The sequence below is a fragment of the Sturnira hondurensis genome, unplaced genomic scaffold (assembly GCF_014824575.4).
Source record: "Sturnira hondurensis isolate 20B ecotype Veracruz unplaced genomic scaffold, ASM1482457v3 Scaffold0022908, whole genome shotgun sequence".
NCBI classification, from domain to species: Eukaryota; Metazoa; Chordata; class Mammalia; order Chiroptera; family Phyllostomidae; genus Sturnira; species Sturnira hondurensis.
Window position 1 is genome coordinate 8,023,891 of NW_028095539.1, and position 27,471 is coordinate 8,051,361.

Genomic DNA, 27,471 nt, shown 5'->3' on the forward strand with positions numbered 1-27,471 from the left:
ACCTCCTGCTCCGGAGCTTCCCCATCCCCCAACCTGGAGTAGAGAGTCGTCAGATTTAGCAAATGAGAATTCAGGACTCCTAGTTATGTGCATTTCAGACGAACAGCGCTGCATTTTTAAGTCTAAGTATATCCCGTTAACTTTGCATATCACACGGGGGTCGCACGTAGACAAAAACAGTGCGCTCTTTATCTGAAATTCACAGGTAGCTGGGCGTCCTGTGTTTTATCTGGCAGCGCTACCTGGGGTTTCAGAGGGCCTGCCACCTTGACCTTGACGTTTTAATATGAGGGTTTAACTCAGAAAATGTAGCAAAACATCCATGCAAACTTAGACGCGTTCAGGCGCTAAATTTTGTAGTGGAGCACAGCTGGTCTCTCTGCAAACCCAGGAAATAAAGCTTCCCATGACTTTTTGCTTAATCCAGCCTGAGGGACCTGGCTTTTCCATTGCTATTCCTAATCGCTATGCATATCTAGATTTCTTTTCACTGACGAAAACAAAATAAGGAAGCAGATTGCAGAGCCATTATGAGTCAGCAGCTGCCATCCATTGTTCTGGAGTTCAAGTTCGTATGTTCCGGATGACCTTGATCTTATGGTGATTAATTTTAAGTAAACTATAGGGTTTGGACTTAAACTACGTTTATACCAGTGCAATCATCTCTCTGCTCTTTACATTGTGCCCTTCTGTGTCAGGTGCTGCTTGCAGTCTCTCCCCACAATCCCATCCCTCCCCCTTGCTCCCCTGCCTTTCTTCACCAGCGTTTCCTGGGTTTCTGCTGCCTGCTGAGGGCTGGAGACAGAGTGGAGCCACCCGGCCTCCATTCCAGGACAGAGAGAGATAAGAGCTGTAAAAAGCAGTAGAGGGAGGGGTGTGGAGGGGACTGCTGAACACGGAGAAAGAGGAGGCCTCTCCAAAGAGTTTTGGGTGGAGAAGGAAGTGAGAAAGGAGACGAGCAGCCCAGGAACTGCACGTGCAAAGGCCCTGAGGTAGGCACATTGGAAGAGTATCAAGGAGGCCAGCGTAGCCAGGGCACAGTGAGTCGGGGAAGAGGGAGGACTGGAGATGCTGCTGAGGGCTTCCCTAGCCAGGCTGCAGACTGGGGCCTTGACTCTGAATGTGATGGTACCCACAGGAGGATTTGGAGGTGGGGGTGTGGTTCTGGCTGCTGGGTAGAAGGGCAGAAGGGGCAGCAAGAGACCTGGAAGGGCCATCACAGCCCTCCAAGAGATGGTGGCCCTCAGGTAAGAGGTGGGTGGTGGTGCTGATGATGTTTTGAAGGTAGGACATGCGGTGGATCCAATCCAGAGTGTCTGCCTGCAGGGTCTTGGCCAGCTGCTCTTGGCGGAGATGAAAGGTGCAGGGGAGGGCAGGAGAGCAATTTTCAGGGCGAGTGTGGAAATCAGGAGTTTGTTTTGGACCAGTGAGGGAGGTGTCAGGCCAGGGGTTGGCTGTGTGACCCTGGATCTCAGAGGGTAAATTGGGCTGGTTGGAGCAGAGCCCTGGAGCAGTCAAGTTTTACAAATGCCACCAGGCTTCTCTCAGCTGTGCTCAAGGGGCATTAGGGGCCTTTGCTTGGGGCAAAAGACAGGCTGTTTGGGGGACACATGCCAAGAAGCAGTCTGGTGTTTGGTGGCATCGTGTGGACAGGTGGAACAAGGCCCTCAGTGACAGATGTGGGGCTTGCAGGCATTCTTCTGGGACCTCGGTGCTGCCTGGGAGCCAGTGTGGACCAGGACCGACTTTCGGGGCCTGGTTTTGTTTGGGCCCCGGCAGGCAGCCTCAGCCCCAGCCTCAGGAAAGCCTGGTCCATCGGGGAGGCCAGCAGCTTCAGCCCCCTGCCGGGGAAGGGAAGGCACCAACTAAACGGACCCCAAGCACGTGGCACCACCCCTCCGGAAGCGGCCCGTGGCCTTCGCTTGTGTCTTATGACAGTGGCTGTGAGGGTGCAAGAAATGAAAGGATCTCGTAAAGCTGGTCCGGTAATCTGGGATTTCGAGCACGGAAGACGGGTTCATGGGCGTTTTATACAGGAGGGGCTGTTGAACGGGGAAGCTGAAAGAGACAGATCACTGGAAAATTAAATGTGGGGTTTAACTGAGAAATAATCATTTTCTATGAAAGATAATGACTTCTCTGGAGGCAGGTATCAAGATTTATTGGCCCAAGAGGTTACTGGGGATCGGAGCCAAGGCGAGCACGGGGAGACCTGGAAGGGAGTAATCCTGATATTAAAGGCTTGCCAGGTCAATACAGCGAACGCCAGAACCCTTGGCCTCTCACACGTCACGTGGGCCGGGATTACAAAAGTCCACCACCTCAGGGGACGCTGTTCTGTAGCCAGTCACCTGATAGCCCACCTCCCTCAGGTGCCACTGTCCGGGGAGGGAGGCAAGGATTCCTTTTAGTCCCCCTAGGGGACAGGGGGCCACAGGCTGGGAGATGACTCCAGCAAGACTGTGGCCGGCTGGCCACCCGGGTGAGGTCACATCGTGTGGCCCTGGTTCCAGCTTCAAGCTCAGCCACAGTGTCATGCCAGCGCCCACCCACACGGCCGGACAGGAGACCGTGGGACTGGAGGCAGATCTGCAGGGTTTCCACGCGGGAGATTTATTACCATGCCAAATGCATGTGTGTGACATACATAATTCCTCTCACACAGCATCATAAATCCCAAAGGGTCAGCCATAAATGGAAAAAAATTAGAAATTACAGACTAATTTGTTCAGAAAACTGGAAGGGAATCGATAAAAAAAAAACTGAAGCTCAAAATTTGGTTGGAAATTGTGTGCACAAAGAACGAACACATTTCCCCGCCTGCTCCAACCTCTCCTGCGCTCGAACGTGGGCCTGGGGACAGCCGGTGTGACATCTACATGAATTGCCAGCCAGAGCCTTGTGTGGCGGCATGGGACTGGGCCGGCCTGAGCCTGAGGGGCCTCCCCAGAGGCTCGGGCCTAGGGAAGGGCCCCGCAGTGTCCTCGGGGGCCGCCCACCCAGGTGGCAGGGTGGAGGGCGCAGGTGGCTTTGCCAGGCCAGCTTCACAGACGTCTCCCACTCTACGGGTCATGGACGTGGGGCTCCCCAGGAAGTAGTTCAGTGAGCGAGGTCCACTCTTACAGCTGGGACAGCTGGGGTCCTGGATGGGAGGAGCCGAGTCCTGGAGGGATCGGTGCCAGGACCAGCCATTCCTAAGGCCACCGCACTGCTCAGTGGGCTATGGACTCCTCATCACGCGGGGATTTTCCAGGTCAAGAAGAGAACTGAGAAAGAATGGGTGGGTGGATGGACGGACGGATGGAGGACAGATGAGAGCAGGCGGATGGGTGGAAACAGGAGAGGTGGCAGATACTAGGGTGTATGATAAACAAGATACAGATGAGTCACGGGGAAGTCCCTGGGAGGAACAGGCTACAGCTTCCTGGGTGTACGGGGGAGACGCAGCTCAGGCCCCCACTGTGGCCCAGAGACAAAGTCCTGGGAACGAGCAAACAGGACATAAGTGTCTGCCGTTGTCCTCGTCGGCCCAAGTGTCCTGTGGCTTCTGTCAGCACAGTGGCGATGGCAACAGCCCTGCTCTCGGGGGCGGGAGGCGCCGCAGGGACCCGATCAGAGCCCATCGGTCAGCGTCTCGGGTGGTGGCTCCTATGGTTAGGCACCAGTGCTGGCCCTCGAAGCCCCGTGAAGGCCAGCGGCCCCAGGGCTGTCCTATGGAGCGGGCCCCAGGACCGCCCTGCCCCCTGGCCTGCCGAGACCCTGTCCCCGAGGGCCTCTGCCTGGCAGCCCTCGGTCCTGCTCCAGGCTCATCTTCGCCGCCTGTCCCCACAGGAAATCCCCTTGGTGCCGCCGCAGCACGGAGTTCCGGTGCAGCATGGCCAACACCTCCGAAAACGGTCCAGGGTCACGTAGGGTCACAGAAGGCATGTTCAGTAATGGAAGCCATGAGGAAACGGGCTCTTGCCTCCTCCAGAAGGAGTCCAGAGGAACTCGTCTGGGGGAGGCCTTGGCCCCGTCCACCCCCAGGGGACAGGCCCCAGGGTGGCCGGCTGTGGGGAGGAAGTGCCCTTCCACCCTTGACCTGCCACGTCCTCTGTCTGCAGGGCCGCACAGGAAATGTGTGCCCCTGTCACCCAGCCACACGTGACTTCCCTGTACACAGGGAAGGCACCTGGCGGGAGCCGGGTCCCCCTGCCAGGTGCCAGACAGCCCTGTGTTGCCAGCCATCACCAGCGTGGCAGGCCTGCCCCAGGCACACAGGACACAGGCAACCCTTGGCCCCCAGAGGTCAAACTCATACAACCATCTCCACAGATGATCTCTTGAGCAAGGCGGGGGGTGTGCGTCCGCAGCCTGACCGCAGCCCACCTCAGCCCCTTGCTTCCCTGTGTCCCTGAAGCCACGCCCTCCCTCTCCTGGCCTTTGCTGATGGCCCTGTCCCCGCACATGGTCTCCTCAGCTGGGGACAAGTCTGTGCCCAGGACCTGCTCCCCCAGCTCTGGGGGACTGTTCTCCCCCAAGTCCGCGCCCTTCACCCCTTTCCCTGGCCAGAGGCCTCAACGCGCCTTGCACAACGTCTCCGCTCCTGCCTCTTTCTCTGTTGGGGTCAGGGTCCTCCTGGAGAGCCCGGGGAAGCCCGGGGCCCAATGCCCCGAAACATGGGGGCGGAGCCAATTTGCAGTTGACGTCAAGGAGTCACCGCCCAGTCTCGGGCCCTGCATCCTATGACCACCTCCCCGGCCAGCCCTTCCGAATGGCGGCTCTGCCCCAGGGAGGCCTAAGCTCCCTGAGGCCTCCAGTGCACACATGTGTGCACACACACACATCTGCACACTCACACACAATCACACGGGGATGCCGATGACACCTCTGGGTCATTGTAGGTTGTCTACTGGTTTCTCAGAAGTCCCGTCTCCCCCGAGACTGCCCAGCCCCACTGTGGGAGGTCTGGTGACACAGCTGCCACCCGCCCGCTGCCCGGTGGGGCTGCCCGGCGGGGCCATCTCCGAGAGTGCAGCCAGTGTGTCGCACAGGATCCTCCTGGTGAGCTGCGTGGAGACGAGATCCACCACCTGCGTCCTGTCCACACCAGGCGGCCCAGCACAGGGACCCATGTCTAAAGCAGGAGCCGGGTCCCCCTGCCAGGTGCCAGACAGCCCTGTGTCACCAGCCACCAGCGGTGTCAGCAGGCCCACCCCCGCTGCACAGTCCAAGCGGGACAGGGCTGGACGCTGCACTGACAGCCTTGGGGTCCCACCTGGGGCATCGCCTGCCCCCCCACAGGAGGGGGACCCTAGCCAGTCGAAGGGTCCAGACCACTGGCCCCCCACAGCCTGGTTCCCTCCAATAGAACTTGATTCACCCAGCTGGTCCCTGAGGCGTCTGCCCTGTCCACCTGCCCCTAGGCAGAGGCTGGCTCCCTGGGGCTCCAAGGACGGTGCCTCGGGCGGCCCCTCCTCAGACAAGGAGGACAACTCACAGGTGTTGATGGAGGCACCCTCCTCTGGGGGGCTCAGAGAGCCCCCAGAACACAGGGTGTCTTCGGGCGGGGAAGGGAAGTCCTCTGAGTGGGGGCTGAGGGTGGCCCCGCGCTCTGCCGGGAGGGCGGGAGGCAGAGGAGGGGGGTGGGCGTCCCTGTGTGTGCAGGACGGGAGGTCGGCACTACCGTAAGACAGAACCTCGTCCACTGGGGACAGGATCTCCTGCAGGACTCGGCTGCCCGGCGGAGGCCGGGCTTCCTCTGGGACAGGGGCTGCGCCAACCCCCCTGGCCCAGGTGCCCAGCTCTCGGCTCTCAGGGCTGCTGGCAGACAAGGGGCTCCAGGAGGCGGCTCTGGGGGCTTTCCGGCAGCGGGCGCCCTCAGGCCGGCAGCCCAGGGCCCTTCTGCACAGCCAGCAGAGGCCTGCGGAGGCCCAGGCCCCACTCCTTTGCTGGAACCTGCCCCTTTGGACGCTGAGGACCCCGAGGGAAAGGACAGGGACAGGTCTAGGTCACTGCAAGAACTGGGATCAGATGGGAAAGCCGTGTGGGCTGCCTCGGGAGACGCCCGACTGGCCTTTCCTGTGTCTGACCCACCAGTCAGGCTCCCACTGGTTCCAGAAGCTTCTTGTCCCCCCCCAGGGCCTAGGGACAGAAGTGGCGCACAGGGTGCCCCTCCATCCTCCAGGTCATCGGAGCCACCAGCAGGCGAGGTGCACCCTGTGGCTGTCTGGGCCGTGCCTGGCTCCAACAGACCCTCCTGGTCCCAGACCTCACTGGATGCCTCTGATAGCCCCGATCCTGCCCTGGAGGAGGGGACATTGCGGGACAGCAGAGTCCAGCCCTGCTGCCAGAGGCCTGGCTCCAACTCTGGGCCTCCCGACACAGTGGAGGGGCCATGCAGGGGGCTGGTCCCATTGCCTGACGGCTTCTCCCAGGCTGCCTGCCCTCTGTCCCCGTGCAGCCCCCCAGAGTCTCGAGGAGAAGACCCCCTAGACCAGCCCAGGTCTGCATCTGGGCTGTCCCCAGCCTCCCAGTCTGACAGGGAGGTGGAGCTCTCAGAAAGCTGAACTAGAAAAGCGGACACTTTCCGGAACTCCTGGAGAGAGGGACAGGACAGGTCGCTCACAGGAGAGAGGCTGCGGGACCCCAATGAGGACCAGGAGCAAGTTCCAGAGGGGGCAGTGAGCTGTGGCAGGGGGCTGCCCTGGTGCTGGGTGGGGGACGTCACTGCCTCAGCCACTGCAGGAGCTATGGAGAGAGGAGAGTATGGAGACATCACCAATAGTTCCATACTCCACCATCCCACGACGTCCCTGCAGCACCGGAAGGGCAGCAGCCCACGCCCTGTGGCTGAGTCGGTGGGCCAGGACCCAGACAGAGGCTGAGGAGATGTCCACAGCCCCAGCGCGTGGCCTCTGTGATTCCAAGTGGTTCTGCCACTGGGAAGTGAGTTACACCTGCAGGGACATTTCTGATCACCTTAGGGACAGGGCTCAGAACTGCGGCTGCCATTCAAAGACTGAGTGGCTGTCTGTGTCCTGTTCTGTTTCATTTGCGATGTGGGTGTTCCAGACAGGGAGTCCGCCTGGTCCTTCACCTGCCCACCAGGACCCCGTGAGGTGAGGGGGAGTGGGCAGCCCCCAGCCCGGCTGTGGGAGAGGCTGGCTGCGATTTAGAAGTGGCTCAGGATGACCCTTAAGTGAGGACTCGATGGTCCTAGGGAAGGTGGGGGTCCTTAAGGGGGTAGAACATCACCTGGACGGGTGGTCAGCTGGGCGGCTTCCTGCCAGGAGGACGGGCCTTGGGGATCCTCCTGCCAGTGGGTCTCTGTCCTGCAAACATGTGGTGGGCAGGTCCAGGGGGCCCCCATCCTCCCAGTTTCCTGTTGGCTCAGGGTCTCTGCAGGTCAGGGTGAGGGCCCTGTCTGTCTCTAGGGGATCCTGGCCCCAGCCCCGCTGCATCAGGGTGGGGTGGGGGTGGCCACACCAGGGCCTCAGAGGGACGTGTCCCTGGAGGGCCCCTCCTGCTGCCCCCACAACTGGTTCTGAGCTGATTCCCCAGGTGACATTCTTGTTTGAGACTCAGGAGAGCACGGGGTGGGCTGAGGGTGCACAGTGGGCCAGGCCAGTGCCAGGGGCACCAGAGAGAGTGAGGGATCCCAGACAAGAGTACAGGGAGCAACGGGCCAACCGTCCCCATGCCCCAGGTCCCAACTCCCGCTGGGGGAGGGGCCCACAGGCCCAGCTGGCCCCGCACCCAGGCTCCGTACCTCTGCTCCTCTGGCCGCTGGCTTTCCATTGCGGGGGCCTCCTCCTCAAGGCTGCCAGCAAAATCCAGCCCCGCTCCTGTCCCCACTCCGCCTTCAGCCGCCTGCTGGGAACAAGTGGGAGAGTGCCACTGCCAGGGTGTGGCCGCCTGTGCCGGCATCACATCAGTCTGTGTCCCTCAGCCGTGGAGAGAGCCCTGTGCTCTGGTGACCCCGGCAAAGACCAAAGACCACCCCCTACAGAGGGCCTTGGTGACCCCCCTTCTCCCAGTGGGCTCCAGTCACCCACCCACGGACGGACCACCTGGGGAAAGCCAAAGAGGCCCGGGTTTGTCAGTGCCCTCACCAGATGGATGACGCCAGCCCACCAAAGCCACCTGGCAGGGCTGACACAGAAGGGCCGGGCCCCCACTCACGCTGGCGTCCTGGGGGCTGCCTGGCGCCTCTCTGCTGGGTGAGTGTGGGCTCCAGCCCCGGAAGCTCTGTGGATGGCCTTCCGTCAGAGCCCGGGTCTCCCGCTCTGCCGGACCGGGCCAGGGGTTGGTCTGCGCGTCTCCTGTGAGGCAGGGAGACCGTCAGTGCTGACGAGCGCAGAGCACAGGACACAGGAGACACCGTGTCCAGGAATTCTGCTGCCTCGTGGAAAAAAATCTCCTGATTCCAAATAGGCACGGCACGCACTTGTTTTTGGCTTGAGTGATCACATAAAAACACGCGGTTACCTGCTCCTTAAAGTATCACTGTGGACAAGTCACTGACTGAATCCCAGAAAAACCATGGCAAAGTCACTGAGACCAGCAGAGTGGGGGCAAAGCGGGGACAGCAGGGCCGGAGAAGCCCCAAGGACTCGTGTCTGTGCATCACGGTCTTGTCATATCTTCCTTCCACCCTGGACCTGGTGGGTGTGGGACACTGGGGTCCAGAAGTCTGTGAGGGTCCTAAGGCCACCGGCCTGAGGGTACTGGAGGGATCTGGCTCCAGCCCAGCTTGGGGAACCTCTGCCCATGGGGATGCTGCTGTCATGGGTCACAACCATGACGGATACCACCAGGGATCCCCTTCAGGCACCGTGCCCTGAGCCGAGAGCAGCCGCATCTGGTCAGACTGCCCACAGGTCCCTCTGGCTGCCACTGCCCCACCCGGTTACCTTGACCCATATGGCTGCCGCTCTCCACCAGCCTGCCCTGGGCGTCGGGCCAGCCATCTGCCGTGGGTGTCTCCTGTCCCCAAGCTGGCCTCAGCGGCTGCAGGTGACCATCCACAGCTGAAGTTGCCCCAGGGGGTGTCCCGTCCTGCTGCTCGGTGACAAGGCTGTAGGGCAGAGTAGAGGGCTGGTGACTGCCCACCCAGGCTGCACCCTCCTGGGTGTCTTGCCCCAGCTCCACCTCTCCACAAGTGGAACAGGAGTCACATCCAGGGGACAGCTGTGGGCAGTGGCCAAGTGGCCAGAGCATGGGCAAAGAAAGACAGGTCCTGACTCCTCCCTGCCCAGCAGTTACAGGCAGGGCCCACCACACACAAATGGGGTCATTGCTGCGGGCAAGTGACAGGCATGGGGTGCAGGGCTAGGGTGTGGGGGAGAGAGATGGTGAGTGCCCGGGCCAGGGCCACCCTTGACAACTCACGGTGGGACTCTCGGGCTCTCAGGGCTTCCTCGAGGGTGGTGACTGGCAGGGCTGCCAGGCCTGTGCGGTGTCGGGGGGCGAGATGTGCCCTGTACAGGTCCCTCCAGCTGCTGGCTGGTCTCAGAGTCCCTGTCCCCAGGGGCCGGGATTTGGGGGCCGGAACTCTGTAAGAAATGGCAGAGGGTGAGCCAGCACGAACACCCCTAGTCCTTCTCCTCTTTGGAAAGTGGGTGGAGGGCATGCTCCCACAAGCAGGCACCTGGCTGAAACAGGTGGGCTTGACCCCATGGGAGCCCTGCACCTGGTGCTGGTGGCCTTCCCAAAGTGCACCTGCTGGCCCTCATCAGGAGCTCCACAGAATCAGCTCACTCCCTCCTCAGCCGCCCGGGAGACCAGCAGGCGGCACTCCCAATTCGTGGGGGAGGCTCGGGCTGGAAACCTGAGGATGGGTTTCCACCCCCAGGATGGGGCACTGGACTGAGGATGCCCCTGCAAGGCACCCCCAAAGAGACTGGCCTCTCCAAGGAGCCCCAGCCCCGAGCTTCTTCCTGCCTTGGAGCCCCTCCCACTCCCACTCCTACCCCCTTCATCCTGCAGGGCCTGGCCAGGGCCTCCTTACCCTGGAGACCTCCATGCCCCACCCCCGCAGGTGGCCACCCCACCTGCCCTCCATCTGTACCCCTCGAAGTCCCTTGCCCCCTGGAGTGTTTTTACAAGGGACTTGCACGTTCCCACGAAGCAGCCTGGTGACAAGCATCTCCTGGGCACCACCTGACCTCCAGCCCAGGTGAGAGTGCCCACCTGAAGCAGCTGGGTAGTGGCCTGGAGCTCCTGCCACAGGCGGGCCAAGGACCTCCGTACGGACAGAATGTCCCGGTGATGCTGCAGGAGCAGTGTCCTCTCGTGGTGTGAGGACAGGTGGCTGTCCCATGGGTACCGGATCTCCCTCTGAGGTGGGCAGGGAGGAAATGTCAGCCACAACCCACCCAGCACAGAGGCTCACATGGAAGGGAACCCATTGTCGGAGGGGGTGCGGGGGCAGCTGCCTCCGGCCCTGGGTGGAAGCCCTCCCGGAAGCTCCTGTCCTTCTCACCCGGCTCGGCCAGGAGAGCCCATGCACTGTGGCTGCCCTGGGGTTTGGCCAACAGGAGGCTCCAGCGGGAGGCAGGAGGGATGATGGCATGCTTGTCCTTGGGGCCTTCCCAAAGTGGAGCTGGGACAGGCCAGCTGCACCCCTAACCCTCCCCACGCAGCTCTGCCTCTCAGCTTCTGAACTCACCCCTTTGTTAAACTGTCCCCATTGTCCTCTGTTCCCTGTTGTGTCTCTGACCTCACACCCCTCTGCAAAGCCACCTCACCCACGCTCAAGCCTCTGCACACCCACCCTGGGAGGTAACAGCCCCAGCCCCCACCCCCACATCTCTGCCTACAACACAGGTTTGGGGGGCGGTCCCTGACGCTGGCCCGCTCCAGGCTCCCAGCCAGGGCTTGCTCTCAGATGGGAGACCGGGGGGCCCTTAGGCCTGTTCCCTGGGCCACCCTCACTGCCGTGTGATAACTGGACCCCCTTGCAGGCCCTCTTCATGGTTCACTGGTGGAGCCACCCCCCTTGAATTCTGCTGTCTGGGCCTCCTCCTGTTGCCCCCCACCTCCCCTCTCCAGACAGGCCATCGAAGTCAGAGATGAGACCTCTGAGCAACCCTGGGTGTGGAGAGGGCTTGGACTCTGGGGGTTCTGGAGCTGTGGCCACATGACCCCCCCAGGATCCACACCTGCCTACTGCCTGGGGCCAGCCAGCCTCACCTGCTCCGGCTCAGGGTTGTCGAGGGCCTGCCGCTGCTGCCCTGCCAAGGCTGCCAGCCCTGCAACGTTCCCCTTGCTGCCCAGATACCTGAGGGCGGGGGCAAGATGAACAACCTCACATCTGGCATGTAGGCGTGGAAAACCAGACGCAGCCAGCCCTGGCCAGCCAGGGGGACCTGGGACGCCCCCTCCTGCAGCAGGGTGCCAGGAGGAGGCAGCCATGTGTGGGCAGATGGGAGCCCTGGGGGGCCCAGCCTGTCACTCCCCCCACCCCTTTTGGGCCTGAGAGACCAAGAGAGGGCGGCACCTCCCACCCTGGAGCTCCGGCCCAGCCAGAGGGTCCCTTGGGGAAGGGGGCGGGGCCTGGAGAACACCCGCAGCTGGTAAACCGCCGGGAGGGCTGAGCTGAACAGAGGCCTTCTCACTGCCCCAGCAGTCCCACCTCCAGTTCACTTGAAGGAAACTGTCTTGGACAAGCACTACCGGTGGGAGGGTCCAGCTCCAGGGGCTGGCCGGGGAACTGGTTAGTCCCGCTGCGCTGGACACCCCGTGTGCTGCGGCAGTTAGGTCGGGGCACCGGCAGGGTTCCTGACTTTCAAGAGAACGCTCAGGTTGTAAGCGGTCTGTGCAGTCGATTACTCATGCCGTTTGAATTGCTGTACGTGTACTTCCCTCAGCAAGAGCTGACAAGGCAGACCGCAAGCAGGCAGAGGTGACCTCGGAGGTGGGACTCTGGGTGGCTTTAATATTTACGCGTTTATTTTTGGCTACTTTACTGCCTTATCTTACTTTCTGCCAACATCCACTGCTGTTTGGATCAGTACTGTTGGTTTCCCAGGGGTTTCAGGAGCGGGGCTAGCATCCCGGGGGCGGGGCTTGTGCCCACCTTCTCCGGTGCTCCAGCCAGGCCAGCTCCGAGCGAGTCTTCCTCTCAAGTGCCTTCTTGCGCAGGCGCAACAGCGTAGCCTGGTGCTGTGCGCGCAGCTTTTGCTCCCAGAGGCGCTGCCGCAACATCTGCAGCGTGAAGCGACCGCGAGCTCCGGGCTTGGCACTCCGGGGCCCTGCCCGCCTCCGCTGGGGCAGTGTACACCAGCCAGGCCACATCACCACTGCCCCAACTTCCAGGCCGCTCCCTGGCCCTGCCTCTCCGGATGAGAGTGATGCGCCCGGGCCAAGGGAGGAGGCTGGCGGCTCTAGGAAGCCCTCCCGGACTGCGCGCCCCACTCATCCCTGAGGTGTGCCGCTCCCCGACTGTGAGCTCCTGAGGGCAGCGCGGGGTCCTCACCATCTTGGCCTTGATCCCACCCGGGCCCTTGTTTGTGCTCTGAAGGTTTGGGATAGGCCAGGCCACCTGTTTTGTAATGTGCGCCCGGGTTGGGGGAGCCAGCCTGCCCAAAGCAGCTGTTGCGCCACCCGCTCTCACCTAACCTCCTGCCCTCCCCTGGGCAGGAGGAAGGGCGGGTGATGCCCATGGCCAGCAGAGCCTCCCCCAGCCGACAACCCTCGGTGGAGAACCCCTGCTTGCAGGCTCTTAGAGAGGCGGCTGTGCGAAGACTTGGGCCTCCCCTTGGCTGCCAGGGCCCCCCCTGGACCCCACTGCTATGCTCCTCCCCCCAGGGGATGGCTCCCTGTACCTGGTGGATGGGGCTGTCCCCAGGATAAAGTCTGGCCAGGAGCAACTGGGAGAGGGCTTGGTCTGGCCTCCTTTCCTCCATGGGCTCTGAGGACAGAGAGCGAGCTGCAGTCGGGTCTCCTAGGGGTCCCAGGGCCTTTTCTGCAGGAGGGCCTTAGAAGCCGGGTGTCTGGGGCAATTTAATGTCCCCACATACACTTGGAGGCTTCGCAGGCCGTGCCCAAGGAAGCAACTGTTTTCCTCCTGGCCACTGACCTCGATGGCCGCCCTTTGGTGATGGAAACCAAGCCTTACACTTCTAAAAAGGTCACATGAGCACTGTGCTTCAGCTGCGAGAGGGTGAAGGGGACTGGGTTGTAGACTGACTGTCCCACTGAGAAGAGACTAAAAAACCAGTAAACAAAAAAGCATGCGTGTGTGTGCAGGCACACGGATAAATGTTCACACACATGCATATGAACGAAGGGCTTTCCAGACACACCAGGCCACACTGCACACTGATCCCTGAGAGACAAAGAGCCAGTTAGGTGAGACGCCCCCCAGCCCCAGGTGGAGGGGTGGGGCTGAGGGTCTGGAGAGACCGGGGCAGCTGGAGCTGGGGGGCACAGAGAAACCCTGGAGAGCTGTGGGGTGCCCCCCACCTTCGGCAGCAAGCTGGGGGGGGCTCACATGGGGGAGCCCTGGTGCGGGAGGAGCAGTGGGCAGGGGGGTGTGTCTGTCCCCGCCTGCCAGGCGGTCGGGCCTCGTGATGGGCGGGTCTAAGGGCAGAGTACATGAAGCGCAAAGAAACTCTCACCAGCAGGACAGCACCACCGGAAATGTCCACCGGGATCCTTCGGGCTGAAGGAGAATGGTGCCAGGGAGGAGACCAGGCCCCACACAGAGGAACGGAGGGCAGTGGGCACAGGGGAGATGTGTGTGTGTGTAAATGTGTATATAAATGTGTGTACACACACACACATATACACAAGGTCCATCAGAGGGAGCGCCTGCTGGAGCGTGGGTGGTAGGGTCATAATATGGGTGCAATCATTTATAGTTTTAACTTGAACATTTCACCTCAAATGTTATATGGTGTGCTTGAGTGTGATATTGTTAAGTTACAGAATGACATGCTTGGGATTTTGTCATGAGATTTTGTAATTAAAAACGGGCATTATTTGTGCTGGACCCTGTATCCATATACACACACATACATGCATGTGCACACATGTGTACGAATGTACATGTCTAAATTTTAAAAGATTGTTGAGGATTTAAAATAATATGTTGTGGCCTTTATAAAATATTTCAAGCAAAACGCGTGAAGACAGTTGCATAAAGACCAGAAAGGGAGACATGGACGGGTGGGAAGAGCCGGCCACTCCGCGTGAGACCAGGCGTCACCGCAGGGGGCGGTGTGTGAGTGACTAGAAACCCCGACGTGTGTGTGACTGTGGCCCCTGAGCCAACGACGCAGGCGAAATGGAATCCTGGAAGAATACTCGCTGACCCCCAAAGCGGGCCGAACAGAGAGAAGGAGGAAGCGAAGGAGGACAACACGAAAGGACACAAGTGGCAATAGGACGCATTAAATGCGCATGTGTAAGCCACCAGCCACAAGGCGGAGGTTGCCAGACTAGATGAGAAAAAACGGAGCCAGATCAGAGGACACGCCGCCCACCAGAACGGCGCTCGGAAAGCAAGGACAGAAGTGAAAAAAATGGGAGGGGCGTGCCACCCAACGCACGTTGGGGGGGGTGGTGAGATCAGCGTCAGATAAGGCGGACTGTAGAGTACTGCGCAGGGTCAAGGGTCATCCTGCGATTGCATAGTGATAAAGGGGTCCGGTTGTCGGGAGCACGTGATAATCCTACAGGTTCCTGAACACCAAGTACATGAAGCAAAAACAGCACAGCGAGCAGAAGTGGGCGGGGCCACAGCACGGGGAGAGGGGGGTTTGGCCCAGTGCCCCTCCCTCGGTGGTTGGTTGATGGGAACCCCAGGGGGACAAAGCAGACTTGAACACACGCCACCCAACAGCAGCAGAGGACTCTGAAGCTTTCAAGAGCACGTGGGGCCTCTGCCCAGACAGACCAGATTCTGGGGGAGACCGCAGTCGCATCCTACTCAGTGCCCACACAAAAGCTTCAGTCAGCTAGAACCTGCCCACGGAGCAGAGCCTCAGGGCGAAGAAGGGCTAGGCTGGGCCTCACACACCTGCTGGGGCTGGGGTTCCAGGCCATCTGCCCTATGTCCCTGACGCCTGCAGCAAGGGACCCTCACCTGCCAGCCCCCAGCACAGTGTGGTGGGCTGACTGCACATTTATTGCCCGTACACCAGAGAGGGCTCAGGGAAAACCCTTGAAGGAACAGAGGAGGGCACATTGGCGAGCCTAGAAAATGTGGGGCTCCCTGTTCCCAGAGGCGCTGCCACCAGGACTCTGGGGAGATGGCGAGGGCCCCTTTGGAGGTCTGCCAGGAGCAGGGTGGGCGCAGCAGAGACTCTGTGGGTCCCAGAGCAGGGAGGACAATGACAACACACTCTTCCTTACTGGGTCTGGCCCCACTGTTGGGGTCTTTCACCAAGCGTCTACTAGAAACATTCCTGCCACACCCAGGCTTGCTGTCCCCAGGTGCGTGGGTGGTGATGGCCTCCTGGCCTGCCCCTATGAGCAGGTGCAACTGTGGTCACTCACAGTTCTGGCATCAGATGGACTTAGTTCCAAATCCCGGGGGCCCCTCACCATGAGGCCTCAGGGGATGTCACTGCATCTCTCTGGGCCTCTCTGCTGTGTGCCTAACTCAGCGCCCCTCAGGGCCCACGCAGGGAATGGGGTCTGCCTGCAGCATGGCTGGTCTTGAGGACCGTCTCACCTGCAGAAGCTGAGTGGCCGGCCCGCCTCCCCGGTCCTTTCTGGGAGCCCCGGGAGGGCAAGGCAGCATCTCCGCCCAGGGGAGGCTGTGACCTGCCAGGTGAGAAGGTGCTGGGGACTCAGCTGCGGCAGCAGCGGCACCCTTGCCTCTCCGAGACCCCGGCACCCCAGCTTTCACGCCAGGCAGGGGCCCCGGCCCCCAGCCTTGGACGCACCTCAGTCTGGCTGTCACGGCACTCTGCGAGGTCTTCAGATCCGGGTCCCCACACACCTGCAGCCCCTCCAGTTCTGAAGCTGCTCCCAGCCTGGCCTGGGTAGCATGGTTCCCCAACAGCCTCTGTGAGGACAGGCATGCGGGTGGAGGACAGGCAGGCTGCCTCCCAGCCAGTGGGCAGGGTGCCAGGACGGAGCCGAGCCCAGCATGTGTCCGACTACCGAAGCGCCCGTGTGAGGCAGCTCCTTCCCTGCTCCCAGGAGAGGGCTGAGTGAGGGAAGGGGCTGGAGCCTCCCCCCATGAGGTCACCTGAGGAATGGCAATCACCTGGCAGGTGCCATGCTGGCGGCAGGAAGAGGGGGAGAGGGGGTGGGAAACACGGCCAGGTGTGTCTGTGCTGTGTGGGTCCGGGGGCACCTGTGCTGTGCTCACACACACACACGTGCACACACACACAGATACATGGGCACACACAGACACACCTGTACGTGTGCTCTTGCAGACACGTGCCGGCGTGCCCCTTACTCCCTGGGAACGCCCCTAAGTGTGCTCTGTGACAGCATCCCACCAATGGTCCCCAGACCAAAGACCGAAAGAGTCACTTCTAAGGAGGTTCGCCCTGTCCAACCAGACCACAGACGTCCCCACCTTGCCCTGCCAGCCCTGGCTGGGTGCCCCGTGCACCACCCCCACCAGCCAGTGCTGCCCGTCTACTGGGGCTAAAGGGTGTGGGCACAGAGGCTTGGACCTCTGCCCTGCCCTCCCAGGCTGACCTGTCCGGATGTGAGCAGCCTGCACACCTTGGCTGGGAGCCCCAACAGAGAGCCCTCGGCTCAGGCACCAAATGAGCCCAGGACGAGGGCGAGTGGAAGGCTCGGTCGCCCCAGCCTGGAGCCCCCAGGACACCAGCGGGAAAACCCTCCTGCTTCTGCTGTGAACGGAGCACCCACACGTTGCCTGCGGACAGGCCTCCAGCAGGCAGCCGGCCTGTCTCCGGGCGCAGGCGGGGCCCACATTTCAGGAAGCAGCATGTCTGCAGCGCCCCCATGCTGCCCTTCCGTGAGGGCAGGCCGCCCCCACTCAGGGAGCAAGCCGAATGCACCTTGGGCCACAGGCTCGGAGGACAGGTGGGCATGCTGCCCTGGGCGGGGTGGGGGGTGTCGGGGAGGGGGAGGGGCACAGTGGGGTACCTCCAGCCGGTGTTTGAAGAGCAGCTCATCCAGGGCCCTCCGGGTCTCCCAGACCTCCAGCTCCGCCCGCCGCCGCAGAAGGGCCAGTGCCTGCTCCCGAGTCTGCTGGTGCCGCTGCAGGGAGGGCGCAAGCCTCAGGCCTCCTCTGCCCCAGCCTTCTGCCGCCCACAGCTGAGAGGGCAGGTGGGGCCACCCTGAGAACAGGACATTCCCCCCAAAGGACCCCACTCTTGGTGGGGCCCTTCCCTCCAGCCCCCACATGCCCTGGGCCACTCTGTTGTGCCACCTTCCTCCCTTGACACCCAGCCCCCCACCCCCAAAGGCTGCAGCTGGAGGCTCCAGTCCCTGCTCTGGGGCCTCTTCTGCTCCAAGGGGACACAGGCTGCTCCCAGCTCGCCCCAAACAGAAGAGGCCGGAAAGGGCACACAGCTGTCATCTGCCTGACACAAGCGGGGTGGAACACACCTCCAATGACTGCAGAAAGCTCAGGGACTTCTGCTGGATGTCGACAAGGTGCCTGGCACACGGCTGGCTCAGCTGGCCTGTGGAGGCAGGAGCCGCTGAGCGCCTGGGTGTCCTCGAGTCCCCGCTCAGCCTCAGCGCTCCTGTCCTGTAGGGAAGAGGTCCTGGCTGCTCCCCCCCACCCCACCAGACCCCTTCCCTACAGGTCCGGGGGGGCCTGAGGGGCCGCAGTCCGTGGGGAGGAGATAGACGCTGCTCTATTGCCTCAATCTGCCCCTCAGCAATGACCCAGGTCTGCAGAAGTGACAGGCACTTTGTCACCAGAGAGACTTCCCTTGTCATGTGTTCACCGGGTGACCTGCAACAAATCATTGGCCCATCAGAGCCCCCTGGGGACACAGAGGCTCCCACCTGCCCGGGAGCGAGGCGACTGCATGCAGGCTTAGCCGCAGTGGCTGTCACCGTCCCCTGCTGGGGACCCCGGCCGGGGGCCCAAACTAACGCAGAGGCACAGGCCCCAAGGTCTGGGGACTGTGGCTTCCTCCAGAGTCTGAGCATGAGCACCTCAGCCTCCCTGGGATAAGCAAGTCCCCAAGGGCGGGGGGGTCGGGCTGCCCTTCCCTTTAGGGACCTCTGAGGGCCCCGCTCGGGCCCCGCATGCCACAGGTGCTCCCCAGCCCCATGAAGCTGCCTCTGCAGGGGAATCCATGGTCGAAGGGGTGGCCAGCATGCCTCCCTGTTACCCCCGCAGCCATCTTCTTGGCCCGGGCCCTGGTGGGAGCTAGGAGGCGCAGGCATGGCGTGGTCTGCTCCCTCCTGGGGCTCAGGGCCCTGGCCTGAGACGGGAGGCCATCCTGGTGACTCTGACGGCTCCCCAGTCACCACAGCGAGTGTGTGGGGAGAAGGATGTCTCTCCACTGGACTGTCCTCCCCAGGGCAGAATGCCCCAGCTTCCCCTGGGGAGCACAGTCACAGAGCAGGAAACCAGAGATGGCCCTTCCTGGGGCTGTGCCCACGGCAGCTGAGAAACTCAGCGGCACCCAGCCCGGCTACGTGGCAGGGGCTCGGGCCACCTGCCACACTCTGAGCCGTCGGGGCGATATTCAGGGCACCCCTCCTACTCCCAGCGAGCTGGCCTCCATGGGAAGGAAGACACTTCCGGGAACTGGTTTGAAGTGCCTGTTCCGCGATGAAGGTCCCTTGCCGTGGGAAGAATCCTCCCCTGCTTGTTTCGTGTCCTTGAGAGAGACTGAGGCGGAGAAGGCTCTGGGTCCCTCCCCAAGCCCGCTGGCCGAAGCTCCCGCTGACCCTCCTCCAGGACCCAGAGCTGGTCACCCCTGGCCACAGCAGCACCCCTGACAGGTCACCTGGGAGACACGGGCTGAGCAAGCCGTCCCTGACAGGGGCATGGCCCTACACGACCCAACAGCTGGCAGCCCCCAGAGACTCTGAGTCACCCCACTGAGCAGAGGGTGTCCCCAAGTCCTCTGAAGACAGCTGGGGAGGAGCCCCAAGAACCCAGCACCACACGCCTCCCAAAGCGCCCAGTTGCTGAGGAGCCAATGAGAGGTTTTGATAAATGTTGTCGTTATCGCTAATAACAGTGACGATGGTGGCGACGAGGTGTGCTCTCTATTACCCCCGTCCCCGCTCCGAGCGATGCCGAGTCTGGGAGCCAGAGCCTCACTGTCCCACCTGCCTCTGCCGTTTTCACTTAAATGCAAAGGGAGTAAAACGCAAAGCCCCACTCCTCCGTCGCTCGGCCACGTTTCAATGGCTAGAGAGCCACATGTGCCCGGGGCTGCCCACAGTTCAGAGCATTTTCCTCATTCCAGAAGGTTCTGTGGGACAGCGCTACACCCACTTGAAGAAGCTGGAGGGACCGACTCAGAGCTGAGTTGAATCCCACTCTGTGGCGAGAGACGGTGCCTCTCTGGGCATCGGGCTACTGCCTCTCAAACCCGCATGGGGACCGGACTGACCCCTGGGGCAGGCGAGGCCGAGGGACCCCCCAGGCCACACGCGGTGTCTGCCCGGAGGCACTCGGCGTTCAGGAGTTCGTTCATCCTTCAGCAAGTACCTCCGCTGGCCCCCCCACCCATGGCAGGCACTGTCCAGGGGCCTGGGGCTGCGATGACAGCCAGGCCCTCAAGTTCCCGTGGTCCACAGAGACTGACGCACACCCAGGAAATCGACACCCACAGAGCAGGCAGCAACCTGGTCGGCAGCAGTGCCCGGCTCAGCCCAATGCTATCCAGGAGGCTTCCTGGAGGAGGTGTCTGACATGACTCCAGCGCAGGCCCTCTGGGTTCGGTTCACCGTTTGGTTTCTGGCTGCCTGAGGCCCTGCTGTCAGCCACAGCGGGCAGGGGCCACTTGGATCACATGCGGCTCTTCAGGGCTGCCTGTGGCCCGAGGGCAGATCCTGTCCGAGAACTCCCATTCACACATAGAGACAGGTGTGAGGACGGCCCTGCCCTTGAGAGCGGGAGGGCAGCCGGAGGCCCAGCCCCCCACAGGAGGGACAGAGAGCTTGGGGCGAGCCCACTGCCCAACCCACCCCCGCCGCCGGGAGAGGCAGCTGGAGGCAGAGCCAAGGCCAGGAGCTGGCTCTTCTTGAAGGCCTGACGCCTGGCCTGCTCAGGGTCAGCCTGGGGCAGCAGCCGAGCCCGGGCCAACAGCCCATGGCTATACCCAGACCAGACTCCAGAGGCTTCAGGAGGGAGCTCCTCAGGGGGGTGGGGCAGCTCTGCCACGGCTCCTTTCTCTGGAAGGCACAGCAGGCGTGCTCAGGGTGGGGCCCCTGGGCACCCTGAGGCCCCGTGGTGGGCTGCGGTGGGGCAGCCTCCAGCCAGGTCCCTCCTTCCTCAGGAGGTCTGACCTGGCCCTTCGCTGGCACCTGTGGACGGGGACGGCCCTGCAGGGAGGGGCTGGTCCTCTTGCCGGTCCTTGCCCTGGCGCCCAGGCCTCCAGCTGACGACTCCCGGAGGGCGGGCACCTCCCAGGCCTCACGTGCAGTGGCAGTCAGGGGCCTTGTCCTTTCAGACGGTAACTGACGGTTTTCCCTTTGGTGGTGGGGAGGGTGCCCTTCTCTGCCCCCAGCTCTGGTCTCACACCCCTCACCAGGCAGCACTGCCCGCCCTGAGCCTGACAGCATCCCACCTCCCGCCCCCACCACGCACGGGCAGGGAGGGCGGGCAGCTGGGCCGCACGTAGGCTGCGTGTCCCTCGCAGCAAATATGTCCCAACAGAGGCGTGGCGAGAGCACAGAGAGGCATTTGGGCCCTGAAGGCCTCCAAAACACTTTAATACTGAAATGTGGGTGCTCTCCATGGAGAACAGGGTCTCTCTACACCCACAGCACCCCACGGGAGCGCCAGGCAGTGGAGGCGGCCCCCGGTTGGATGCCCCCGGTGACCCGACCAGCCAGCCCAGGGCTTGTCTGAAGGTTCGCCCTTACCGCAGCTCTGCAGGGTCCAGGGCATGACAGAGCCTGCCCCTCGGGCCCACGGCGTCTCCTCCAGCCACAGGGAGCCGCAGGTGGGGTCTGGTGGTGCTGGCACCCCAGGTGAGCTAGGGACAAAAACACACATGTGAGCAGGGAGAGGTGGGTGGTGGGGGTCAGGGCTGCTCAGCCCAAAGGGCCCTCTGACTCCGACAGTGTCCAGGCCAGGATCCGAGAGTGAAAGCCCGTGAGGGAGGGGCCTGCACCCAGGGGGCCAGAGGGCAGCGTGCAGGTGGGGCCTGCAGAGGTTGATACCCGCAGGTTGCCCAGCTTGGTGGGGCCTCGTCTGAGCAGCAGTGACTCGGGGCTCTACATGCAGACTCGGGGAGACGGCGACAGGAGCACACGAAACTGAGGGGCTGCTTCCGCAGTCACTGTGGGCACCGAGGCCAAAATCCAGGTGCCCTTTGCCACAAGGCCAGCCTTCCCTGGGCACCGGGCCTGTGTCCCAGGGCACACTATCTGGCCTTCCTGGCACATGGTGGCCATGGAGACGGGGCTGGGACTTGGCTCCCCTCCAGCAATGGCTGCGGCCCAGAGGCCACAGGTGTGTGTCGGGCACCTGCCGTGTGCCAGCTGCCGTTCAGGAAGGCGGCGACCGGGCCCGGCTTCCTCCCCCGCAGCTCACAGACTCACAGGGGAGATGACGTGGAAAAGAGTGTTCTGGAAAGAGTGGGCAGCCCTGGGGCTGAGAAGGCAGATGCTGGGGAGGCAATGAACGGATGACCTGGGGGTGCAGGGATGGGGCTGGGCCCCGCTCTTGTGGGGCAGGGCCTCACATGAAGGGGGCAGAGGGACGGGACCCTGCAGGGTCCTCTCCGGGTTCCCTCTGGCTCCCTCCTCCCGATCCTGGACTCAGGATGCCAGCCTCACTGAGCAGAGCAGCAGGTGGCAGGAAGGAGCCATCTCCACCAAGGCTTGGTTAAAGGGATGCCACCGATGGCCACCAACTAATGAGCCAGTGTCACCCCCACCTGTCTAGAGAGGGGCCCCATGGTGCCCAGCTCTGTGGAAAGGACTCAAGCCTGCCCTTGTAGCTTGAGTGCGGCCCCCTCATTATGTAAAAGCAAGCATGGCCCTGCGCCGAGAAAGCCTCGTTCGCAGAGACAGGCGCTGGGCCGGGGGCATGGTGGCTGGCTGACCCCGCTGGACCTCAGGCTTCGGTATGTGCCCACGTCACCTGGAGGACTCGCACAGGCGCCCATCACTGCCCCGCCCCCGGGTCTCGGGCTCAGGAGGGCCCTGGGGACTGTGGAGAGCCGGTGGACGAGAGGGCGGGTGGGCTTTTGAGTCCAGGCCCTGCGTGGAATCCTGGTTTGCCCTCCCATGAGCCGTGTGACCCAGGCAAAGCCTTTTCTCTCCGAGCCTCAGTTTCCCATCTGTGCAGCAGGGGGAGGATGCCTCTCTCGGGGGTACGAGGGCCTGTGGGGCTCGGCACCCCCTCCTTCCAGAGGTGCCAGGTACACGGGCATCCGGGGCAGTGGCGTCCTCGGCATGTGACGCTGGTGACGAGCTGGCTCTGCCCTCCACTGAGCCACGGTCCCCACAGGGAAAGGGCTGGGTAAGAGAGGTCACCGTCCTTCTCTGACTCAGAAATTGGGCTCAGAGCAGAGCCCGGGATTTGGGCTGTGGGAGAGGGGACCAGGGATGTGTCCACAAAGTGGCAGCACTCTGAAGCTGTGAGTGGTGACTGCTGATTGACAAGGGACAGCCTGGGCACCTCTCCTGCGCGCTCAAGCAAGCCCCTGGGCTCCCATCCCCACGCTCCAGGGCGCTGGGTCATCGGGCCACCTGGTGAACGACTCCCCCCTCTGCCTGGGGGACTGGGTCAGGGCTTTGGGAGTGGGGCCAGGGGGAGGGCTACAGATGGGAATGCCTGGGGTCGGGGTGGGGGTGGGGGTGGGGGCACTGGAGGCCACAAGCCTCTCACCTGGGCTCTGCAACCTTCCACCACTGGGCCCACAGGGCCTTGCCGGCTGTCCAGCCACAGGATGAGCAGATGTAAGGTGCCCACTAACCTTTCCAGGTCCCCCCCGCAAACCCCCTGCCCCAACACCCAAGGACTGGAGGGAGGTCTTTTTTCCCCAGCTGCCGAAGTGGAGACCTGCAGCCCAATGCTGCCCCCTTCTGGTGGCAACAATTCGATCCCCCCCCACTGAATCCAACTGTTCAGTAGGTAGGTGATAGGTGGGGAAGGGAGCAAGTCTCGCCCCAAAGGACCAAACACCAACCTCCCCACTGGTGAGGTCAGGGGGCTTCAGGAAGGCGGGGTGGCTGGGGATTCCTGGGAGTGCTGGGCAGAGAAGGTGCATGGGCACCCCTCCCATTGGGAAGACTCTGAGGCTGGCAGGGGGTGCGTGCCTTTGCTCACAGACCTGGGATCTGCACTGACACATCACCCGGGCGGTCTGGGACCACCCTTCCCCACAGAGATGTGCCTGTCCTGTCTGTATTCCTCACTCCACGCTGCCCTAGCCAAGGCCCCCACCCTCCCTTGTAACTCTGTTAATAAACTCTACACCCTCCGAGGCCCCCGATGCCGGGTGCGAAGCTGGGACAGGCCAGCCGAGTGGGCAGTGAGGAGCCCCCCGGCGTCCGTCCCAGGTGGTCCGGGCAGGGACTGGCTGATACTGACAACAGGCAAGGCCAGCCCCCTGGAGACCCCCTGCCAGCCTGTGCCCTCTGGGCTGGGCTGGGCTCTGACCTGGCAAGCCTGGGATCCCAGAGGACACGTGGCCACACCAGGGGACGGGGCTGATCCGGGCAGGGCTGGGGACCACTGCCCCAGGGCACTTCAGTCTGACAGCAGAGAGGTGAGAGGGGCGGGGCAGGAGCTGGTCCGAGCACCTGCAGGGCCATACCGTGTGCCGGGGAGGAGGACTGGGTGGGACAGGGGACTGGGTAGGGGTGCCACTGGCCACTGAGGAAGGTGGGGGGGGACCCACCAGGAGATGCTGGGTAGGCAGTGGGCTGGAGTAATAGTTCTTAGGGCTTCAAGGGGAGCCCTCGAGGAGCAGACCATGAGCATGCAGGGACCCCAGAGGGCCAGAGGCCTCAGCTGCCCGGGAAAGGTCCTGTGTCAGCCAGGTGGCGGCTGTCCCGCAAAGGCCCCCTGGACAAAAGCTGTGCGGTGCTGGGTGGGCAGGAAGGACGCCCCTCCTGAGGGGAAGTCAGCTGAGACACAGGGCCCTAGCAGGGACACTGGCTACAGCGGGGAAGGAGCTGGGGGACTGGGGACAGGAAAGGTCAGCAAACAGCCACTGCAGGAGGATGGCCCAGGCTGTCGGGGTCTGGGGCAAGTGTGGGGACAGCAGAAGGTCCCCAAAGCCAGGCTGGGCTGATGAGGTGGACAGTGGGGCAGCCAAGGGCACCCTGTGCTCCACACCCAGGCTGGTCATCTGTCTGAAACTGGGCCCAGTGACCCCTGGGAAGGGGCCTGTGTAAAGTGGCCCCCAGAGAAGGCCACAGCCAGCGCTGGGGACAAAAACCTCCAGAAAATGCCAGGTCTGTGGCCAGGGGGTCCTGAGAACTCAGATACAGATATGGGACCTGAATGAAGGTGCACCTGTGTCAGGGTCCCCTGGACACACTCAGCCTGCCAGTCACGCCGATAACACAGGAAAGTGTGGCCGACCGTGTCCCCTGGGGCCTGGAACCGAGGCGGGGAGCGTGTGGAGAGGTGTGCGTTCTGGGACCTGCTCCCGCATCAGCGGGGCGTCGGAGCGGGGCCCTCGACACACAGCCCTGCGGCAGAGGTGTCAGAGCCACCGCCTGGCCAGCGTCCCAGCTGTCAAGTGGGCCAGGAGCTGTGCCGCCCCCCTGCCTGCAGGCCTGGTTCCGGCTCACAGCTTAGTGGGACGTGTAAGGGGCTCTCAAGCTTACCTCCCTGCCGAGGTGCAGAGGGCCTGGAAGGAAGCCGTGTTTCTCGCCAGCCTCTTGTCCAGCTCTGAACATCTGTCCTCCGTGAAACCTTTGGAGAGACAGGCACGCTTGCCAGGTGTGGTCGGCACAAGGGCAGGGGCTGCCGCTGGGGGGCGGGGGTTGAGGAGGGGGCCCGCCAGGAACAGGAGGGTCCCCACAGCCTCACTGTCCCCCATGCCTCATTCTCTTTCCAATGGTCTCTGGGAGGCAGGGCAGGGAAGCCACAGGCCCATTAAGCCTCAGGACCAGGCCTCACCCCTCCTGCAGCCACAGCCCAGCCGGTGACATCTGCCACTGATGGGAAATCGAGGACATGCCATGCCCGGGGCCAAGACTATCACCTATGTCACCTCCTCAGTGACAACTGTGATACTGTCATTGTGTCCCCCCTTGGGGAGAAGATACTGAGAGATGGAGAGAGTGGGGCTGCCGTGGCCACCAACTGGGCTGGTGGTCACCGTGGCCTGGTGCCGGCCGTACCTCGGGGCTGGCTGGACGGGTGGGCCCTGGGGCTCCCGGCCCGCCGCTGCTCCCAGCCGGGGCTCCATAGCAGCGCCTCACCATCCAGGAAGCTGGCAGGAGAGAGCAGCGGCCTGGCTGGCACATCCCAGGGAGCCCCTCTGCCCCCGTTGGGCACCAAGGCTCTGGGGCAGGCTGGTGTGGCAGGCGTGGAGGCTGTCGGCACAGTGCTGGGGCACGAGGGTGGTAGGTCTGGGACCAGGCCCCTGGGAGCGTCCGCTGCCTCGGACCCGAGCAGCTTGGCAGTCAGGATGTCGATCCGCTGCTTCAGGATGTTGGCCATGGTCTCCAGGGCCTGCAGCCGGGCCTGCTTGTACCGGAAGTGCAGGGGTCCCGGTGTGCCAAGGCGCTCAGACTCCTCGGGGTCCAGGTAGATGCACAGGCCTGGGCAGGGGTGCCTGGTGGCCAGGTCTCGGAGCCCCAGGCGGCCCAGGGAGGGGCTGGCAGACCGCAGTGGGGGTGTGCCCTCCCAGCCTTCCTGGGGGCCTGCTGGCTCCAGGGGCTCGGCGCCGTCCAAGGCTCCGTTCAGACACAGGCAGAAGCTACGGGGACAGAGGGCGCAGAGGTCAGGCTTAGAACTTCTGGGCGAGTGTGAAACACACACGTGCAGGGGTGAGCATGGCGGTGTTCCTGGGACAGACCCAGGCCGTGTTCACAGTGTGCGTGCATCACCGTGCGTCCACACGGCCGTGCACAGCTGGCAGAGCCGGGACAGCTGGCGGCGTCTTCTCGGATGTGACACTGAAAACACAGGCCACACAAGGCACAGGGACATCGGACTGTGTGTCCAAGGACACAGTCGACAGAGTGAAAAGGCCCCTCCCGGACGGCAGAAAACAGAACATATCTGTCCTTGGGGTTGAAATCCAGGCTGTATAAAGAAGGACAACTCAGCAAGAAAACCCAACAACTCCATCCAAAACCGGGCAAAGGACTTTGGCCGCTTCCCCCTCCAGAGACACAGAATCGGCCAACGAGCACGTGGGAAACTGTTCCCATCACCGTCACCAGGGAAACCCAAGTGACGGGCCGCCGCTGTGAACGTGGGGCAGTGTGGGTGAGGACATGGAGACGTCGGAAGCGCCAGGAGAGGGGGTCACCACAGTGAGGAGCGGCGGGGTGGTTCCCCCAAAAGTGAACGCGGGAAGACCGTGCCACTTCCAGGCGTCCCACTTCCAGGCGTCCCGAAGTGAGCGGGAAGCGGGGACTTGAGAGCTACTGCACAGCCAGCTTCACAGCGGAACTCATTGCGGCAGCAAAGGCGGGCGCAGCCCCAGCATCCGCAGGCAGAGGGAGGGGTGAGCCAAAGGCCGACCCTCTGCACAGCGAAATGCCACTCAGCCCTCGGAAGGGACGGAGTCCCCAGGCCTGGCACAATGCTGGTGAACCGGAAAACGTGCTCAGCGAGACGAGCCCGGCCCCGGGGGTCCCAGGCTGTAGCGTCCCACTTATAAACTGTGCAGAGCTGACGAAGCCAGGGAGGCGGAAAGTGCCTGGGGTTGGTCAGCGGGGATGGGGAAGGGCTGCCCGTGGGCCCAGGCAAAAGGTTTTGGGACTAGACACAGGTCTGGGCTGCAGAGTGAAGGCACTCCATGCTGCAGACTCCATCCCTTGTCGTGGCAACTGTTACGTGGTGTGACTCTCAGCTCCAGGAAATCACCGGCTCTGTGTGACACAGGGCCCAGGAAGCCGGCCCGCCCCAAGGAGCCGGGCCCAGGAAGGGTAGCCCCTCACCCGCACACCCACCTGCCCGGGGCCTCCTGGTCCCCCAGCACCATGCCGGAAGTCACCTTGCTCCACTGCAGCACGGGCGGCCTCGGGTTCCCGGGTGCCTCCAGGTCCTGGAACAGAGGGGAACACAGTCAGAGCCCTACCCGGGCCGGAAGCCTGGACACTGTCTCTCCGCCTCAGAGCTGGCCCCGGGCCCCCACAGGGTCTCCTCTTTAGGGGCTGGTACGGAGGTAACGGGGTCCCTCTGAAGCTCTGTCACACCCAGGG

At 62.8% G+C, this 27,471-nt stretch overlaps 1 protein-coding gene across 1 annotated transcript in view; it reads right to left on the reverse strand.

Moving 5' to 3' along the window:
* Positions 1 to 2,416: 2,416 nt before the first annotated feature.
* Positions 2,417 to 27,471, reverse strand: part of CCDC187 (coiled-coil domain containing 187) — a 37,820-nt gene continuing 12,765 nt past the window's right edge. The window contains 19 exon segments of the mRNA XM_037036626.1: positions 2,417 to 5,761; positions 5,764 to 6,729; positions 7,237 to 7,313; positions 7,751 to 7,851; positions 8,164 to 8,303; positions 8,895 to 9,058; positions 9,373 to 9,536; positions 10,174 to 10,320; positions 11,176 to 11,263; positions 12,062 to 12,189; positions 12,810 to 12,895; positions 15,665 to 15,756; positions 15,879 to 16,000; positions 17,068 to 17,181; positions 17,533 to 17,609; positions 20,989 to 21,101; positions 24,916 to 25,003; positions 25,435 to 26,015; positions 27,220 to 27,314. Coding sequence (XP_036892521.1) covers positions 4,875 to 5,761; positions 5,764 to 6,729; positions 7,237 to 7,313; positions 7,751 to 7,851; positions 8,164 to 8,303; positions 8,895 to 9,058; positions 9,373 to 9,536; positions 10,174 to 10,320; positions 11,176 to 11,263; positions 12,062 to 12,189; positions 12,810 to 12,895; positions 15,665 to 15,756; positions 15,879 to 16,000; positions 17,068 to 17,181; positions 17,533 to 17,609; positions 20,989 to 21,101; positions 24,916 to 25,003; positions 25,435 to 26,015; positions 27,220 to 27,314 — 4,230 coding nt within the window. The 3' untranslated portion in view covers positions 2,417 to 4,874.